We start from the raw sequence: 19,247 nt of genomic DNA on the forward strand, positions 1-19,247 counted from the left end.
TCCGGGTTTAGTTGTTGCTCTGTGTCTTGAAAGCCTGCCGCTCGCACGATAACCCCGGCCCAGGGGTGATCCTTGGTGTTATCAAACAAGCGGCAGTTTTTCAAAACATGCATCCAGTATTGCCTCGCTACCCCACAACAATAAGCTGTAATAAGCTTTGCCACTGATGAAACTGAGAAACACATATGGGCACGGCGTCAACAAAGTGTGAAGTGTGAATGCCAGTTTATTGAAAGCTAGGGTGCTAACACTCGATCAATAACCAGACCCAGAACAAACGTGAATCAAAAACATTGAAACTGAAGGCAGGAAATCGCATTAACATGCCGAAAACTCACCGCGTCATATATCAACCCATGCTGATCCCACACCTTGACTTGACTCGCAGCACCTCCGCAACGCCCAACATCCTTCACACGCGCTGTTGTCACGCATGTCTACCACCTCATCCTCATCCTCCTTTCCTAAGTATTGATGCGCATACATGCTTCCGGGGTACATTGGCATTTCGTGTTCTACATCACTCTGGCACACTGAGGTCGAGTTGAGAAACGTTCGTCCGGTTGATGAGAGAGATGAGGTTGTGGGGTTGTGGGCAGCATTGTGGAGACAATATTGAACGGGAGTCGCAAAAGGGAAGAGACCGATTCTGAATACCACTTTTGAGTTGTACAGAGAACAGGATTGCGCTGAGCTCTGAGTCCGTCGGCGTCCGCGTGAGCGCACCCATGACATCTGCGAGCTCGTTAATAAGTAGCCGCTTCTCCCCAATCCACCGAGTAACTCTGTCAGCGTCTATTAATTCCAACAGCTCAGGATCATCCTTCATTTGCTCGCGGGTCAGCATAATGCGATATGCAGCCTGTCCAGAATCCACCACATGATCCGTCGAACCAAGTTCCTTCAGCATTGCTGCTCGAGTGAGCGACTTGATACCATCGGCGGCTAATATGATATCAGCCTCGACTCGCACGGCTGGACCTACTAATGGCGTAGCCAAGAACGATGGCTTCCTGTCATCCCCGCCAAAATTCACTTCAGATACGGCAGTCGAGAAGTGAAAGGTAATGGCAGATTGTGCTTTGCAGCCTTCGTAAAGGCTCCCAGCGAGCGAGGCACGGTGTCCTACCATGTGAGCGTAGCCATATTTATCTTTGACGGAGTCGAACTCGACAAAGCCGAGCTCTTTGTCGGTTGTTCCCTCTGGGAAGATTTAAGCACATTGATTTACTATGTCAAGAACTGATATTACTTACGTCTGATGCTCGTGCTCTTGACTAAGACAGCCTCGGACTCGATCTTTTTCCAAACGCCGAGTTTATCGAGAATGCGTGCCATATTGGGGGCAAGTTGAATTCCTGCTCCTACAAAACCTAGGTTGGGCGCAGTTTCGTAGACATCGATATAGAGAAACCCTTCGTGTGCTAACGAGAGGGCACAAGTGAGGCCACCCATGCCTTGATACTAGCTATGAGTTCATCATGTGAGTCAACTAACCGGAGGAAGGAGCTCACCTGCTCCAAAGACCGCGACTCTCAACCGTCTGACGTCGTCGAAGGTCATCGTTATCAGACCTAGAGAAAGACACAAGACTCAGTGAACATGATGCATGAACGACTATGTTCCAATCTACCTAGAGAAAGACACGAGACTAGATAATAGTGTAGTTAGTGACTAGGCGAGAGGATGCTAAAGGGAGAGTGGAAACTTTACCTCAGTGAACATGATGCATGAACGACTGAGGGAAAGAGGGCCGATGGATTTATTGAGACGGAAGCTATGAGCGCAATGAGCAGGTCATTCCTTGGGGAAGAGTGCTGTAGACATACCACAATTAAAAAACTCGCACTTGTTTCCGGCTACAAATACAAGCCAGAGCCCGTTGTCATCCAAAAAATTTCGATGGAGTGATTTGACGGACTTACAGCACGGATTTTGAGGTCGGGTCTTGCAGGGAGTCTTGACGTTGACGAGCGAGCTGTTCTACTCGCCTCTCAGTGACCGGGGGTTGTTGATGTGGTTTTGAGTATGTTGCCAGTGTATTTCCGTGCCCGAAAATTCCTGGTAACATACTCTCTGCCTCTTGGTTGGTGGAAACAGCGAACGGGTGTGTTGGGAGGTGTAAACGATGGATGTGCACACGGTCATGTGACTACACGCGCCCTCACGACTTCGTCAATTTCTGGGTCGTCGGATTGGCATTAACTGTAAATTTGTTCAATTGTAATATAAGTAATCGTTACAAAGTGCTACTGTAGCTACAGAGAATCAGGCTCTAAAGTCAAGTCAATGATTTCCCAGGTACCAAAAGCAATGCCAGGATGAGCAGAAACATCCTGCTTGATAGGTTTTTGGCCTGGAGAATCCACGGTCAGGTCAATAATATCACCGCTGATAACAGCACGCTCTTTTCCTTTTGCAGAGCCAGTGAGGGTAATACTATCACTCTTCTCTTCTTTTATAGTAGGAGTAGATATTGCTGCATCCTTGGTGATAGCATGCTTGTCTTGCAAAAGTTGCATTACTTCTAGCATAGAAATCCGAAGATCTTCTTGAATGAGAAGTGTCACTGTTTCAGGAAAAAGCACCTCTTCAATAACTGAATCATAGGTGAGAGGCTGTAGAATTGACATATCTATGTCTTCTGAATCTTCAGGAAACATTTCTCTTAGCTCAGAAATAATAAGAGCTTGTATCTCTGGACCATAGCTTTGTAGAAGATACAAATTAGTAAATCTAGCCATCTAAGAGCAGTATAAAATTACTTACTAGGCAATGCAATCTAAAAGAAGTTGATTCTTTGATTTATCCGGAGTTTGACTGCAGCTAGCTTCAAAGGTTTTTCTGGAATTACAGAAAAACATGCTTTCTTCAGGGTCCATAAGAACGTAACAAAGTAATTCTTTATCACCCTGGATTTGATGACGGAGACTGGATATCTTTTCTTTGGTCAATAATCCACCATTGACATTAGACTGAGCTATATGAGGCAAGGAAATATGGGAAAGAGGGCTGACACGAGCACTAGGACTGATGTTTTCTGAAGAACTTGAGTCATCCAAGCTGTCTGAAGAGGAGGACTCAGAAAAGGTATCTGGAATATCCTGGGGGTTTTTTAAGGCAGCCTGTAATGACCTATATGTTGCCTGTTTCGAGTTGCCCATGTCCACAAAATAGCCAACAATATCTTTGTCATATGTTTTCCAATAAGATTTGTGTTCATAAAATGTGGATTTGTGAAAAGAAGCATCTGGAAAAGCAGCATAGAAAGCATCTTTGACACTTATACGAGATCTTGGACGAATAGATAATGCAGATTTCTTGGATGACTTCATATAAGGGTTGCTTCTAGAGGTTTGAGATTTGGATAGTGTTTCTTGCATTTGAAGAAATCCATTGTGAATTTGATAGACCTTGAAATCAAACGGCCACTGCTTTGTAGAGTTATGAGATTTCTTTAGAACCTTTGGTGGTGGTGGTAAGTTATGAGATTTCTTTAGAACTTTTGGTGGTGGGGGTAAATCACTGTCTGATGAATTTGGGGTTCTATATCCATGTGGGCGCTTCTTCCTAGGAATATGGATATGATTTGATAAAATTGGACTAGCAGACCGATTTCTTGAGGTAGAATGTGTAATTGTTAGAGAAGATGCTTCCTGTATTGCAGATTGACGAATAGGCGACACTAATGTGGTGTGTTGTTGGGCTAACAAAGCTTGTGATGTCTTTGGTTGTAGTTTGAGCTCATCTTCAATTCCAGGACAGTGCTCTAATGTTTCTCTAAGGCTTGGACGGATTTTTAAAATCAGTCTTTGGCCCTTTTCAACAGTAAGAACACTTTCCATGGTGAGAGTTACCCATTCTCCTTTCCAGTAATCCAGTTTGGTTGTTGGCTGAAGCTCCAAGTTTTTCATTAACTCAGCAGAGTCTGACAAGCGAAAATGGGGAAAGGATTGTATATAATATTCAAGCCTAATAGGAGGCTGTCCATTCTAGAAGAATATTATTAACTGCTTGAATATAAACAAGAATATGAACTCACAGTGTGATATACAACCAAAATACATGTTCTTTTTCGTTGTTCATCCATTTCATGTTGTTTAACTTTTAGAGATTTGAGGTTTCGGGTATGACTAAGTAATCCTGTTCGCTTTTGTGCCCATGTACCTCCTACAGGTTGAGCCAGGCCTCTTGGAATAACCTGTCCAAGTCCGAACTGAGTAGCAGGTGGTGTAGAAATAACCATATCCTGGTTTGGGGATTGATTTGGAGAGACCTGAGAAGCAGAAATATTGAAAGGGCTCGGTGGTGGTGAGATAGAAATGTTTTGGGTAACAGATTGGGTAGAAAGAGGAGGAAGAGGAGGAGAATGAACTTGAGAGATTCTTTCTGGAGAAGCAGGAGTTGAAATATCAGGAGCATAAGGTACATTTTCGGGCTGGCGATGGGCATGACATGCCTTTCTAAAAGCTTGCTTAGAAATGGCATCTTTGCAAGCTTTGGTACAACAGGTCTTGCATTTATTTTCAATGCAAGTTCTACTCCCTTGAGTTCGGGTTCCTGACTTTGTAAAGCATGTAGAAACTGTGCAGAGTAGTTTATCTGATATTGGAATAGGAATAACACCAGTAGAGTTGGACTGAGCTCGTCTTTGTTGAGTCTGATTTGGCTGAGAAGAAGAATGATTGGCAGTGTTTGAAATGGAAATATAAGGTCTAAGAGTGCGAGGATAGCCCTGTGGATCATCAGGAAAATTAATTCGGTGCAAAAGACGTTGGGCATCCTCATATATATATGCAGGAGTATGATGATAGGTGTACAAACACCTATAATCAGAACACTAGACAATTAATTAGACTTGCACAATAAGCTAAGTTAATAACACATACAGTTTGACAGAGAGATCCTTTCAAATGCCTCTTGGAAGGAGATCCAGTAGCTTTGTATATAGCTATAGGTGGCATAGGTCTTCCACATGGGCGGTTGGATCTTCCTGGACAAAGACCAATAGGTGATATAGTAGGATCAGGAGGTAGGTTATCTGGGTTCATTGCTAAAACTATGCTCTAAAACTCAAGAACTTGTGCCAAATTTATAGATTTTCGGTTGTCATATTACATATATCTCCCTATAGAGAGCTACATAGTATGTCAATGCAGAGATTTCTAGCTTTGGCGCTACAAAGCGCGTCTAAACACGAGTGGCTGCGTTGGGCCAGCCACAATATCCAAAAATGGAAAAGAAGCCGCAATAAGCCGGCCCAATTCTCACGTGTTTGGCAGTAGTGTCAAGTGGCAACAACAATGCGTGCGCCGTGTAGCGCATCAAGCGGCGGGGCATTGTTGGAAAGCATTGAGCTCGCTGCCTCGAACAGTGACCATGCAAGTGGGCCCCCGACGTGGCCCGGAGGTCACACTATGGTCACAAATACCCACGATACACCCAGAGTCCGGCGGACTGTCCGCCAGACTGTCCGCGCGAAAAAAACTCGTGGACGAACCTTTCTGTTGTAACCTTGTGCTGAGCTCCGAAACAGTGAAATGAGCCCATGTGATGACAACTGAATTACCATCTGCCAAAGGGGCCCCTATAGGCACTGACAAATCTCATACCACAAACGACTGACACTTCATACTTATGCGACCACTACAGCTTGGACTTGACCTTCCGGAGCTCCCTTGCTTGTTCACGCAAAACACGTCGAAGTAACTTTCCGCTCGGGGTGGTCGGAATGCTTGAGACAAATTCCACGCCGCCTGCCAAATGCTTATATTGTGTTTTGTGGGTTTTGACGTGCTGGACGAGACATATGATTAGACGAAAAGAACCTTGTTGCGTTTCGGACGGACATTCTTACCTTAATGATAGATGCCTTGATTTCATCTGCAGCTGTCTTGCTCATTTTCGCTCTATTCGCGGCGTCTACTGTCAACGTAACAAATGCAAGTGGAATCTCTCCGCCTCATCATTATGGTCAGAATTATTATTAACACGCATGAACAAATTGCTCACTGTAATCATCTGGAACCCCAACAACGCAGGTACCAGACACGTCGGGATGATCCAAAATACATCCTTCGAGTTCCGCTGGAGCAACCTGAAATCCTTTCACCTGATTGACATGGATGTCAGGATCTATCCGCCCGGCATTTAATATTACATACCTTCAAAAACTCCTGATAGTTAACATAGTCAGTGTGAATTTCGTCCCAACCAAGGAAAATCACACCTTCAACCGATCAATCACCATCATCTCTCCGTCTTCTCCGATTTTTACCAAATCACCTGTCCTTACCCAACTGAAATGCAAAAGACTATTCAGATTCATTTTATTGCCGTACGGAAAATTGTATATACCCATCGACAAACGTTTCTTTTGTTCTGGGAAAAAGAATAGAGAAAGTCAAAGTCGACGCCAACAATGACAACGGAGTGCTCACGCTTCATGGTTGTTTAGGTACCCCAATGCAACTGAAGGAGTTTTTATGACCAATTCACCAGCTTCGTCGAAACCGGCCAAAGACCCATCGCTTTTGACTACCCGGGCCACCATTCCAGGGATAAGTTGACCACTGCCTAGGTTTACACAATTTAGCCCATTACGTGACAGGTAAGTATTGTGAGCCTTACTTCCAGCGACTCCTCTTTTCTGCGTGGTGGGCCACAAAGTGGTGATTGTTGCGGTTTCGGTCGTTCCTTCATATGGTGTTCCAATAGTTTGAGGATTAAGCATACACAGTCACGTACCATGTCCTTGACCGATTTGGGCATCAGGGAACATTTCGAAGAGTCGTTGATTCAGCTCATGAGAGAGGGGAGCTGCTCCGCACATTATCACTCGAATATACCTGCGAAGGTTGTAATCCTTGACGGCAGGATGCTGAAAGATATAATCCAACGTTCAGTATCGACATATGCTTCAAAAACCTTATGGATACCTTGCATAATAAGACCACTTGAGGAGGTACAAGCCTATAGAAAGGTTATCAAATTTTTCAAAGAAAGCTAGAAAGAAAATACATAAGGTGAGTAATTCGATGGCGCTCGATGCTTTTGAGGAACTCGATGAAGTTAAATGTCGGAAACACGACCAAAGACATCTGGTTGATTCGTTCGTTTCTCTGTCACAATAAATGAAGTTGAAATCTCGAATTTGACATACCCCAAAAAACAATGTATAATGAAGCTGCAATGATCACACCCATTAACGAGCTGAACAAGACCTAAAGGGAACAAAATTACGTTCATGGCAAGGCCATACATATCTGTAGTATAGTGTTAGTTTACATACAAGGCATCAAGGTCTCTGTAAGATTTCACATACGATAAAACGGGAGTACTGGTAGTAGTGTGAGTCATCTACGCCTTCAACACTTAGGAAATTAAACTAACCTGCACTAGCCACATCTCCAGGTCTGTATCGTTGGTCCTTCCAATCACAATAATTTTGATTGAGTTTATTATGAGCAGCCACCTGGATAGTATTCGCAATTATTGAATAATGAGGTATAGCTACGGCCTAAAGTTTCAAAGCTCAGTCATAAACCGTCTATTTTCAGAGTATTAACTCCACCTTTGGGCGGCCTGTTGTACCGGATGAAAAAGAGAGAAATGCAAGTTTGGTTTTGGCTTCTCCAGGAGCAAAGGTTCGTTCCGTGAATGCGAGGTTACTTCTTAAACCCAGTTCAACAAGGCTATCGACTGTTTCGTGACCCTCGGAGGGCTTTTCAGTGCCATCATTCGCACTGAACAAGATTATTCGGTCTGAAGGCAACCCGGCTTGCTTTGCAACCTCGAGTGCAACATCCAGGGAGTCGGGATGAACAATCATGAGAGATGCCTTTGTTTCATGAAATTGATACAGCAATTCGCTGCTCAGGAAATCAGGATTTGCTCCTCTACAAAAGTCGGATTTTAGAGCCGTTAGAGGTAGATGATTAGCTGTGGGACGTACGATATAATCCCTCCAAGCTTCAGTACCGCCCAAATCGCAACAGGATAATCTAAATATACCAACGTAAGATGTTAGCTCAGGGGAAAAGGATGTACATACCCATCTGATTACGACAGTATAAAAGAACTGTGGAACGAACGCATCGTTGTCATGTATAATAGTCAACTACAGATGATAGGGATTAACCCACCAACTTCGTCTTCTCCTGCTCTTCGTTTTAATTAAAAATTTCACAGATACCAATGGCGTAGACAACACACCTAGACCAAACCTGGATTTCAACCCACGCGCAAGTGAATCCGTTCTAAACCGCAACTGACGCACGAAAGGGGTCAAACAAATAGGTAGACATAGACCTAGTATTGTTATCCTACCTCCCCTTCCGTGAAAGTCTTCCCAGTTTTATCGTGAATTAGCCAAGGAACACCATTTCGTCTGCCCGGACGCATTGGATGATTAGTCTCAAACATAAATTGAGGGATCGTGACATCGTCAGGAATGTAGGGCAGTTCTATTCCTTCAATTGGATACCGTTCCATGGTTGGTTGCCAGTGTAATGAGCTCGGAAACACGAATGAGATGCGATGAATTCCGTTGAACCTGAGCGTTTGTAATATATAGCAGATTTTGCGAAATTAGCGACTGATTACCTACAGTAGTACTCCGATATCATGCCACGGCAGTGGAGTCGTTATGCCCGTCTTACGCTACATTAGGATATAGCCGATACATATGTGCGACACTCCGAGATACTTCGATGACTAATGCCGTCGAAGTCATTCGCGTCGATGTGTTCATACAAGAATTCAAGCAGGGTTACAGTGCGAAGTTTGAACAATTAGAACGCTTCATAGAAGCGAGAAACCACTGATTGGCAGGAAGCGTCTGCGCGACTTGGGCTATGAAGCAGCGTACAAGGTTAAGGGGAAGGTTCGAGCTCGAATGACAATTGCAACTTTGCAAGCTGTATTCGTTGCTTTCGCCTTGCACTTTCCTATATTGGTATCTCTTCTTCCGAATATTGCAACACAGTTTCAAATTTGGGATGTGCCGGTTACAAGTAACCTCCATTGCAAAACCAGGTTAACGGAGAGGAGGATGATGACGATGGTCGTAACGACCCGAGTTCAATAAATCTGCAGTGCAGATGCCATTAAATACGACGGCGAAGTCGGTGGTATAGGTGATCAGCCTATAAAGCTTACAGCGCAGATAGCCTATGAAGAGGTTTGTTAGAGAAACCAGCTCGATTTGTGTAATTCAAAGGAGGATTTCTACTGGTGATTTGGTCGCTGACCCGGTGCCACCGATTTCGCTTGGTAGAATAGACAGAGGGTAGAATTAAGTCCTTGATATACTAGCTCAAAAAAAAAACCGTAGATAGATCGTATATTTCTACATCGTTTCTATATCCACTTTACTCTAAACATGATGAATAGAAGGTGGTAATAATGCGGTAACGGATTCTCACCTTATCAAATGCGATATAATCCTCTATGGGTTTTGCTTTGTCGGATATTGTGTTGGGATAATACCTGGTAAACGGTGGCGCATTGTACATCTAGCAGAAACACACACAATGGATCAGAGCACGCACCATGCGACGTCCTTGAAAACCTTCCCTTCGATCACAGCGTTGTAGTAAGAGGCCGTCCTGGTGATTCGCAATTTGTCAAGATGATTCGCAGGATTGCCTCACGAAGAAGCCACATACCCTTTCCATGGACATACCGTAGTCGTATCTGAAGGGGTGAGAATCGTTTTCCTCACAAATGCACGTGGAAAGTAGTGATTCCCTTCTATAAGGATAGTTTCATTTGATTCCGCAAGGAGACGGCCATAAAGTGATACGCGAATCATGGTTTAATTCGTTTAAAGTGATAGTCGTGATGAGAGTTGCGAGCAATGTGCGAATAATCCTCCATCGACATGTTTCAGAGAAAAGTCTTACCGATTTGACTAATGATTATTGAGGTAGGATCGAAACAGATAAAAATGGAAAGGCACCCTCTGGCCTCGTGATCGAAGTAGAATCGCGCCGGTGATTGGGTTTCGAGATCGTTCATAAATCTGTTGGAATATGGTGTTAAATGTGCAAAATAGGCGTTATTTGATACGACCCGAGAAATCGTATAAAACTGCCGGAGAATATAACAAAGTCCAACTCAACTTATGTTCACGGTAAAGCTATTAAAACACATACCATAAAAACCATTGGTGATATCACTCAAAGGAGCCGCTTTGGGGTTGTCAGTCTAGTCCAAAGGCAGTCTTCTTTTCTTGCCCTTCCACACCATAGCACAAATTCTCCTGGTTCTTGGTATCCGAAGTATACGACTCTTAATCTCTGGTCGAGTTCCATAATCATCGTCGTCCGCATATCCACCGGTTCCTCTGCCCAAAAGAAAGTTGTGACAACAATTTGAACGAGGTTTGCCAGCCCATGAATTCCGACTAAATGGTCAAGCAAAGACGAAGCTGTTATTTGATGACCGGAATAGGAATAGTGAGTCAATGAAGGAAATAGTTGGGCGTTAAAGTCGGGCGTTAACTGTTCGTGTAATCGAAGGTGTGTGATCTGATGGCAAAGTTCAAAGCCGTATTGCTGAGTGATTCGTTGGAGATGGGCCCACGCATTATAGTTATCGAATAGAGTAAGCTCGACAAGCCTCCTGTGACGATTTTTGCCAGAGCATATGGAATATAAAATGGCCTTGGAGCAGGCTAGTGACACCACGTTGGTACATTCTTGAGCGACCGCAATACAGATACTTGAGAACCCGTTGAGCCAAAGATAGCGAACGCAACCGGCAAGCCCGGGTTCGCTACTGATAAACCGGAAAAATGACAGCGCTGTATTCGTATTCAAACGGATCGGAATATATGGTAGCCTTTCGTATTTTACCAGCCGGTGGAGGCGTTTGCACACCAGAAGTAAGGAACGATACATGGACTGGGACCCGCAAGCCAGAGCAAAGATATCAATGAGGAGCTCATTGGGTAGAAATTCTAATCCACTTATATCTGGAGTCCTTGTCGACAGAGAGTCCGTCATTCAAAGTTGGAAGGAGTGTATGTACAGGTCGAGAGACAGTGCGGGCGATGTGGTGAACTGGCACTGGTCCAGGCGAACATTGTCAACACTCCTGTCAACCACCAGGGTAAATTTACATTGCGGCAAATTCCGGTATAAACTTTAATTTTAATGCCCTCAGAAGTAAATATGACCAAATACATTCTATGATGATGTGATCGCTTACATCATGAGTCATTGGCTCAACCCAAACTTAGGGGCCTCTTGCTGTTCAGTTAATCTTAGCTTGACTCTGTACCGGCAAAGTTCCCACTGCAGTCTGCATCTCTTCTGGCAACAAGCCACATCCAACTCCTCGCACTCTACTCTATCAGTTCCTGAACGTGGCCCATCTGAACCAGCGGTGTCTCTAGGCCGTCACTTGCAGTATTAGTAAATCATTGTGAATATTCCACTCATCGACTCAACAAAACTCGAGAGCTCAGCGAGCTGCTCTAGATTCTGTGAACATATCTGTCTTGATCAAGATAAAGACCTGGCATGACTCTCTTCAGAGGTACCTTCGTGCATAGTCCTCGATTGGATTATCTTGAAATATTGCACGATCACATCATAGGTAGACATCGTAAGTGCCACCCCTTGTTGTCACTGTTGGAAAATGCATCTCTAATCCTCCACGGACTCAGATATTATTATCATTTCCCACTTCTATTTATGCAATGTTTTTCTGAGAATTGGACGGTCATGGGATTATCAAAGCTTTGGCACCTGTGAACACACCAGAAGCTAAAAGTATCGTCCAAAAATACTCTCGGGAGGACATTGTAGTTCTCCCACAAGGAAGCTTCTTTCTGCCAACTTTCTGTGACATACATCTCCATGCACCCCAATTTTTGTATCAAGGAACGGGATTGGACCTCCCGCTGATGCAATGGCTCGATACGTATGCGCTCAAGGCGGAGGCGCGCATGGATGACGATCCCGCCCTGGCGCGCAAAGTTTACACACGCCTTGCTCAGCGTTTGATCGAAAATGGAACTGGCACCTCTCTCCTTTTTGGAACTATCAAAGAGGAAACCAAGTACGTACTGAATTTCGTCGATTGGAATTTCTACTTACTACAATCAATATAAAACATAACATTTGACTTGGATAGTTTGATCCTTGCGGAATGCATGCAATCTGCCGGGTGTCGCGCCTTCGTCGGCAAGCTTTCGATGGATATTGATATTACCTCTCCCGACTCGAAAACAATCACGTATGTCGAGCCATCAGCATCAGCCTCTCTCGGCGCCGCTCAGTCGTTTATCAACCATTGCCATGGGCTTGTATCACATCTTCACGAGTCGCAGCGGCTGGTGGAGCCAGTGCTTACCCCGCGCTTTGTCCCGACATGCACCGACGAGTTGCTAAAGGGGCTAGGGGAAATATCACGCACAGAGGGAGTTAAAATTCAAAGCCATCTGGCGGAAGCGAAAGATCAAGTTGAATGGGTGCGCGCAGAACGTGGGATAGAGGACATCGACGTATTCGACAAGGTAAGTCAATCAATGCGCTCGCTCATATTCTGATGACGAACAAAACCTTCAAATATAGCACAATCTACTCACACCGAGAACGGTGCAAGCTCACTGTACTTTCCTTACCGCACCGGATTTTGCTCGAATCTCCGAGAGTGGAACAGCGATTGCGCACTGTCCATTGTCGAATGCATATTTTTCTGCAAAGCCCTTTCCACTACGAGAGGCACTAGATGCACAGGTAACAGTCGGGCTTGGAACTGATGTGGCTGGCGGATATAGCCTAGACATGATGAGCTCAATGCGACATGCTGTTGCTGTCTCACGAATGCGTGAAGGCGACCGCGTCATGAAATCTGACGGCAATGCGAACGTTGATTCACGGAATTTCGTGATTGATTGGAAGGAATCTCTATATCTTGCGACCAGAGGCGGTTCTCTTGCACTAGGTCTCCAGGGATTCTTCCGCGTCGGAGGTCCGTTTGATGCTCAAGAAAGTAAGTCGCTATGTCATTTACGTTCTGACGCGATTCTCAACTTTCCAGTTCGAATATACGATCCTGTCTCGGGAAGTGGAATTGGCCCTCTTGATTATTTTGATCTGGAGAGTCAATTTAGCGATCAGCGATCAGGTCCATCTAGCTCGCTGTTAACAGTCGAAGAAATTGAAAAATGGTGGTGCATTGGGGACTTAAGAAACCGCGGGGCGGTCTGGATACAGGGAAAGAAGGTGCGGTCGACATGAAGTCTTCTGCAGAGCTTTCCACCGGGATCTCAGTCACAGCCTTACTATTTCAATGTCGAAGGATGTCCAGAGAACGATTAGACATGTTTCCAATTCATTCCAACAAAATGTATAACATCCTATTTTCGGAACCACCGTGGAGCCGGGAGCAAAGTAACAAAAGTACGGCTGAGGAAATGAAAAGAAATAACTGGCCACTGCTTCGTTGACACGAGCATCGCGGGGGTCGTTCTTTATATATAGGCTTTACCATGATACATGTCAATATTTGGACCATCAGAAGGCAAGGTCTTTTCCGTCCGGCCAGCGAACACATCGTTTTGACCTTCATCCTCACTTATGTCTGGAGTGAGTAGGTTTTTCGTGCGTGACTCGAAGCAAAAGCGACATCCCTTAGTAGACAGTGTACACACATCACCTACCTGGGTCCGCCCCCGTAAAACTCGGAAAGTCCATGAAAGTGTTTAGATCCATACGTCCTTTGGACCCTGGTCTAATCTTTATTGCCCTCCGGCCGATTTATCGGCCTGGGCTTACCGAGGATAGGTAGAGATTATGCCACCCTAACCCCGATTAGCAATGAGCTTATTCATAGTTTACGAGGTGAGAACCTTTTTTAGGGAACAGAGCTTCCTAAATTGATTGTCACATAAAACATTGAACTCCGAAAATAGTGGAACTTGAATTTAATGCCCATTTCTAATGTTTTGCCCTCGATTACAGCACCGATAAGCTGATTAGATGACAATTTATAAGAAACATTGTCACTTTGATTAGTATCTAACGCTGACCCCCCTGTGACGCAGCTGCCATAGGTTCGTCATCGGGAGAAGACGTGAAATCGGTAACAGTCTTGCGAGCAGGCTCGTTTGCTTCAGCAACGATGCCGCCAGAGTAAAAGGCTCTTTTTCGTCGAGTTTGAGCTCGACGACTTTAAGTTTTACTATGTCACGTGGAAGTAACATTTTAAACAGCAAATTTCATGAAGATGTTGCCACTGACCAACGTCAATCTTCCACACGTTAAGCTCAACGTAATGACCGGCAGTCTGTCAATGGACATGTAGGCTTCAACCGAGTACTGGAATGCATCTCCTTTAACGTTCTATAAACCGTCTAACCAGCGAGTGATTGTGGTGGCGTTTCTAAGAACAACCTCAAGAACCACGATATCACCCGCGAAATCTCCGGACGTCCACAGCGATGAGAGACCGTCCTCTGGAACAATTCTCTGTGAGCATTTGCAGAATATAATATGACGCCGGAAACATATAACTCGACATAATACAGATACGGGCATCATACTGTTCTCTATTCATTAGCTACGATTCATCATTGACGTACACGAACATCCCCTGCCAGTATCTACGCGCATCCGAGAGTTTAATTTCGTTTGATTCCTCTTCTCTTCGTTCTATAAACTCGTCGAGAATACGCAAAAGGACCCACGACGAATTCCCGACTCCCGAGGCATCACCGCCGCTGGCCAATGTTACACACGCGCATTCCTAGCAAAAGTTGAATTGTCAAAACTACAGCGACGTATATCCTACAGTCGATGACTAGGGCTAATGCCGAAGACAGACCGCTGCAAATGGAGAAGGTGTGTTGTGAATGAAGTAGTGCACGAGTATGACATCCTCTAAAGGTCCACTCTAATGCCTGCGGCATGGGCAATTATATGGAGGTCAGGGGGGTTTTCCTCATGCATGACTTTATCTTCCATCATTCATTTCTGTGGTATCAATGATGGCTTGGTGGGAGCTATTCTTAGAAGCAGCACGCTTAACGAGAACTTAACAAGCAGACCCAGCAGCCTGACAAGTGGTGGGAGAGTTTACCACAAACATGGCTCTGTCCAAATGGCAACTGATGTTTCCGCAGCTTTTCAGTCGGGGATGGTCTCCCAGGACAATTCCTGAGAGGGAAAGTTCATATCGGGGCTCAGTCGATTACTCAATTCCTATTGGACTAACTCAGAGATCACGCCGAGGTGTATCTGGCATTCTGATCTGTTCATACTATATGTACGTGCCTTTGTCTATAGGAAGCCTCTTTTCTGATCTCCGTCACCCACAGCTTATCCTCCTGCCACCTAGGGCCCCTTCCGAATTCCACGCACCCATGGCTCCCACTGTGGCGACCCTCGACTTTGAGCATAGTCAATCGCCCCGACCTCTCAAACGAGCTCGAAAGTCTAGTACGGTCGCTCACAACCCGTCTACGGAACCCGAGGAGCACCATTTTATCAACAATGCGCCCCTTGATCACATTTTCATCGCTGACGGGATAGCCTCCAAGAAAGCTGGCGGTAAAAAGGTTTGTCGTGATGAACAATCTATCCCTCTCGTACAAGCTCATTCGCGGTGCTATAGGCGCCTTTATCATGCTGCGAATGCCGTCGGTAAGTACTTAGGTCTCCAGTCTGGTGTTACGGGGCTCAATGAGTCGTCCTTCGGAGTCTAGGTTGAAGTTAAAGGTAGGCGACTTAATTAGCCTCTGCCCTGCTTTCAGCTGAAGTATAGGGATCATAGTGCGACCGTAGCTTCCCTTGTGCTTCATGCAAGGTACATTGATTCTCTCTCTCTTCTCAGCTCGCTCTCTGAACCCTGGAATAGAAAAGAGGATGCGCAGAAATTTGCCCGGATGGTTCGCTGTTATGTCCCATTAAATTATTACGATATTGATTGCGTTTTAGGTGTGCTTGTCTCAGGGAAAGGGACACGATTTATCTTGGCCAACACTGAGCAGCTGCATAGCAAAATACAGGAAATGAGTGACCGAATTCGTAGTTTAGAGGATGGCCTGCAGGCTTTGCACAGCGAGCGCTCACCCGAGCCAGATCAGCCTCACCCTCTACTGCTGCCTGAACTGCTGGGGATCAAGAGCACGATGGGGTTGTACAGCGGCACGCAAGCGCATTCCTCTTCGGATCCTGCGGCACAGGCTAACTCCAACAGTGGCAAGTCACCACGACACATGGAGGTAGATCGACGTCCTATGGAACGGGGATCCAGCGAGGACACGATCACTGCTCCAGATCACTTACATGCACCCCAAGTGAGTTGTTGTAGGGTATGTTTACTGCCTCAGAAACTAACCAGCATCAGACCGTGAAGGAGGATCACTCTGAGGCATACTATGCTGCTGAGATTGCACGTCTCAGTCACAACTTCCCTCTATCGGACACGATTTCTCCAGAACCGAACCTCGGACTCAGGGAATTTATTCGTTCAAACCTTCCTCCGCGCGAAGAAGCCGATCATCTCTGGGAACAAGCTCGTCAAAATGCTCTCTGGCAATACAACCCTCATCCGAGCTCGACATTCTATCCAAATCTAGCATACCACTGTTACAGTTCGCCAACAGAAAACTTGTCTCCTCGTAGACTTTCACTGCTGCTCATGATATTGGCTGTTGGTTGTTTGGTTGACATTCCAAATCGCGAGCCAGATCACCCTGATGCTGAGAAGTACCATCAGCTCGCTCGTGCGAGCCTCTGCGAGATCCCTGTTATGGAAGAAACAAACGTAGAGACAATAACGGCTCTTTTCTACGAAATATGGTATCTCTTGGTGTTCTCCGACAAAAAGAAGGCTGCAGGCTATGCATGGGGTCTGATGGGCCTCACCGCCAAGTTGGCCCAGAGTGTAAGTTTCTGAACAATTATCATTAGCAGCGTCACTAACATCTGTATCCTTCATCAGATTGGACTACGTACGACAGTGTTTCCATCTTTCCTGTTTGCATTTCTGAATAAATTTTCACACAGATCGAGGAAGTGGGAAGTCCAAGGTTATTCCGGAAGAGGTCGAAATACGCAGGTCTCTATTCTGGGAACTGCTTTATCTTGACGCGCGTCTGGTTAGTTGTCGTCGATTCAAGGAATCTTCTCGGTGTTCTGACCTTTTGAGAAGTCTTTGTCATTAGGTCGACCTCCTTCTCTGACATTCAGCCACACCGACTGTCCTCCACCGTCCTACACCCCAGATGATGATTGCAACCCAACAGAGAGTCTTCATTACTGTAAGTTTTTCATTATTGCCCCTTCGGTATAAAACTCATTTTTCTCAATATTAGATCAACAATGGAAGCATTCTTGTTACTCTAACTGCCTAGAGCCAGTATTGGATGCGATATCGAAGCCATCTCAGGCTTTGAACTATGATACTGTGCTAGACCTTGATAAACGGATTCGTGACTTCTCAATCCCTCCCCTTTTGCGAAACAAAGATATCCTTTCAAGGTCCATTGTCATGCAAAGAGCGTCTCTCTCCACTGCGCTAGAAGCTGGTGAGCGCTTCCCTGCTAACTAATTGCTCATGAACATCGTCATAACTGATTATTGTGTCCCCAGTCCTCCTACAGCTTCACCGCCAGTTCTTTACCCGAGCACTCAGCGGGCCAGAAGTGGCATTTAATAGAAGGCATCAGTATGCACCATCAGTGGTGGCGGTCTTCCTCAGTGCCTCGCGCATGATAGCAAATGTACACGACCTCTACACCCGTGAGCCACTCTTGACTGCCCGAATCCTTGGCTACTGGTCCAACGCTTTTTCCGCCGCTGTAAGTACATTCCTGCGACTTTTCTCCCGCTTTTTCCGCAACGCCGTCACTAGCCACGCTCGAATTGATACCGACTAGAGGCGTGGGTGTGCGAATCGTATGCGGAATATCGGGGACTTCGTCAGCGTTTTGTGACAAATGCACTAAATCGTCCTTTTTATCAATTCTTAGGTCGCTTTGTGTCTACTGGTGTCCCGCGCGCCATTTACATGTCTATCTCCAGCTGCATTGCAAGAACTCGAAAGAGCTCGAATTCTATTCCGCGCGGCCAAGGATACATGTCCGCGGGCCTTGCAGGTGTTGGTGCGTAAATACACTCTTTTCTGTGTCATCTGTTTGAACTTTTGGGTTTTCAGCCGATGCTGGAAAAGATGATTGACAAAGCACGGTACATCTTTGATCAGTGGTCCACTGGTCAAGAGCTGCCCACGATTGTGCTTAGGCATATCACGGACGATACCACGGACCACCCAGACTCTGCCAATGGCATGCAAAATCACAACGGCACCATCGAACTGTCACATGCGAATAAATACGCTCGCCCGAATCAATATGCTCCGGCGACAGTATCACAACCGCAGTCCGATTCCTTCGTGAAATCACATCAAAGTCTAACGCAATGCATCGTCGAGGTACACCAGCGTGCAAAAGCATTATTCCCACTCAGAAAGCCATGCCAATGCTCTGTCAATACCCAAAGTTGTCCTCCCTCGCACTCGTGGAGTCCTGTTCCCAACATTGGCTCGCAGACATCGCCGGTTCTCCCGCCCGAGACTGTACCTATTACTGTAAATACCCCTAGGCTATCTCCCGCGCCTGGTCCCTTCTCTGCCAGTTTAACATCCAAGCTTGATATGAGCCCGCCGGGATTCCCAGCACAGAGGCAACCAATCTCCCGCCACCATGTACACTATCCGCCACAAGGTACTGGAGAAGGGCTTTACTCGAGCACTGTTCTTCCATCTGGCGGCCCATCCATCCCCCCGATACCCATGACTTTATCCCCTACGTCCAAAATGGCGGTCGTAGACACTTTGAACTTTGAACTAGGGGCACTCCAATCATCGAGCGACCAAAATTGGATGGCCTTCTTCTGATACTCAGGGCCTGCTAACACTTCCGTGGACATTTTTGCCGATTTCATGATACCATACTTGCTTTTTTTGAAAGAACTGTGGCGAATGTTTTTCAATTCAAGCCATTCATTTGACTTCTCGCCTCGAGTAGTTGTAATTTCTGTAAATATTGTAACTTTACGTGTACAAGTAACGACTCATCGCTCCTACTGATTACACTGCTGTATCTACTTGGCATTGGAAAGCCCGCCTTGCGCCTTTTGTGTTGTGGTGATTGACCTCCTAAAATGGGCAAACATTATCCGATGCTGGGAGGGAGTTAAGCTTTTTCAATGACACAGCCGATACAAACC

The 19,247-nt window shown here is 45.6% G+C and overlaps 5 protein-coding genes across 5 annotated transcripts; 2 read left to right on the plus strand and 3 right to left on the minus strand.

Annotated features, from left to right (window-relative positions):
• Nucleotides 1-520: 520 nt before the first annotated feature.
• On the minus strand, nt 521-1,563 carry JR316_0006774 (FAD-dependent monooxygenase OpS4; the record flags this gene model as incomplete). The annotated part of the gene is made up of 3 exons (XM_047892519.1): nt 521-1,203; nt 1,257-1,457; nt 1,515-1,563. 3 exons carry the CDS (start codon nt 1,561-1,563, stop codon nt 521-523), a joined length of 933 nt encoding a protein of 310 aa, XP_047747801.1.
• Nucleotides 1,564-5,646: 4,083 nt separating this feature from the next.
• Nucleotides 5,647-8,493, minus strand: JR316_0006775 (4-coumarate--CoA ligase-like 1; the record flags this gene model as incomplete). Its single annotated transcript, XM_047892520.1, has 17 exons — nt 5,647-5,796; nt 5,858-5,961; nt 6,013-6,112; nt 6,230-6,299; nt 6,358-6,381; nt 6,441-6,576; nt 6,631-6,696; nt 6,748-6,880; nt 6,939-6,972; nt 7,021-7,100; nt 7,163-7,186; nt 7,243-7,265; nt 7,393-7,474; nt 7,574-7,898; nt 7,955-8,003; nt 8,215-8,269; nt 8,329-8,493. The coding sequence occupies 17 exons, from the start codon at nt 8,491-8,493 to the stop codon at nt 5,647-5,649; spliced, it is 1,620 nt and encodes a 539-aa protein (XP_047747802.1).
• An 856-nt stretch (nt 8,494-9,349) lies between these two features.
• JR316_0006776 (uncharacterized protein) lies at nt 9,350-9,814 on the minus strand (the record flags this gene model as incomplete). Its single annotated transcript, XM_047892521.1, has 4 exons — nt 9,350-9,376; nt 9,426-9,489; nt 9,552-9,608; nt 9,669-9,814. 4 exons carry the CDS (start codon nt 9,812-9,814, stop codon nt 9,350-9,352), a joined length of 294 nt encoding a protein of 97 aa, XP_047747803.1.
• Nucleotides 9,815-11,914: 2,100 nt separating this feature from the next.
• On the plus strand, nt 11,915-13,253 carry JR316_0006777 (Guanine deaminase; the record flags this gene model as incomplete). Its single annotated transcript, XM_047892522.1, has 4 exons — nt 11,915-12,069; nt 12,145-12,526; nt 12,585-13,005; nt 13,054-13,253. The coding sequence occupies 4 exons, from the start codon at nt 11,915-11,917 to the stop codon at nt 13,251-13,253; spliced, it is 1,158 nt and encodes a 385-aa protein (XP_047747804.1).
• Nucleotides 13,254-15,277: 2,024 nt separating this feature from the next.
• JR316_0006778 (putative transcriptional regulatory protein C1F7.11c) lies at nt 15,278-18,915 on the plus strand (the record flags this gene model as incomplete). The annotated part of the gene is made up of 12 exons (XM_047892523.1): nt 15,278-15,571; nt 15,628-15,656; nt 15,787-15,819; nt 15,871-16,312; nt 16,357-16,902; nt 16,960-16,969; nt 17,025-17,116; nt 17,170-17,278; nt 17,333-17,545; nt 17,610-17,818; nt 17,990-18,121; nt 18,175-18,915. The coding sequence occupies 12 exons, from the start codon at nt 15,278-15,280 to the stop codon at nt 18,913-18,915; spliced, it is 2,850 nt and encodes a 949-aa protein (XP_047747805.1).
• Nucleotides 18,916-19,247: the final 332 nt, after the last annotated feature.

This window comes from Psilocybe cubensis, chromosome 6 (assembly GCF_017499595.1).
Source record: "Psilocybe cubensis strain MGC-MH-2018 chromosome 6, whole genome shotgun sequence".
NCBI classification, from domain to species: domain Eukaryota; kingdom Fungi; phylum Basidiomycota; class Agaricomycetes; order Agaricales; family Agrocybaceae; genus Psilocybe; species Psilocybe cubensis.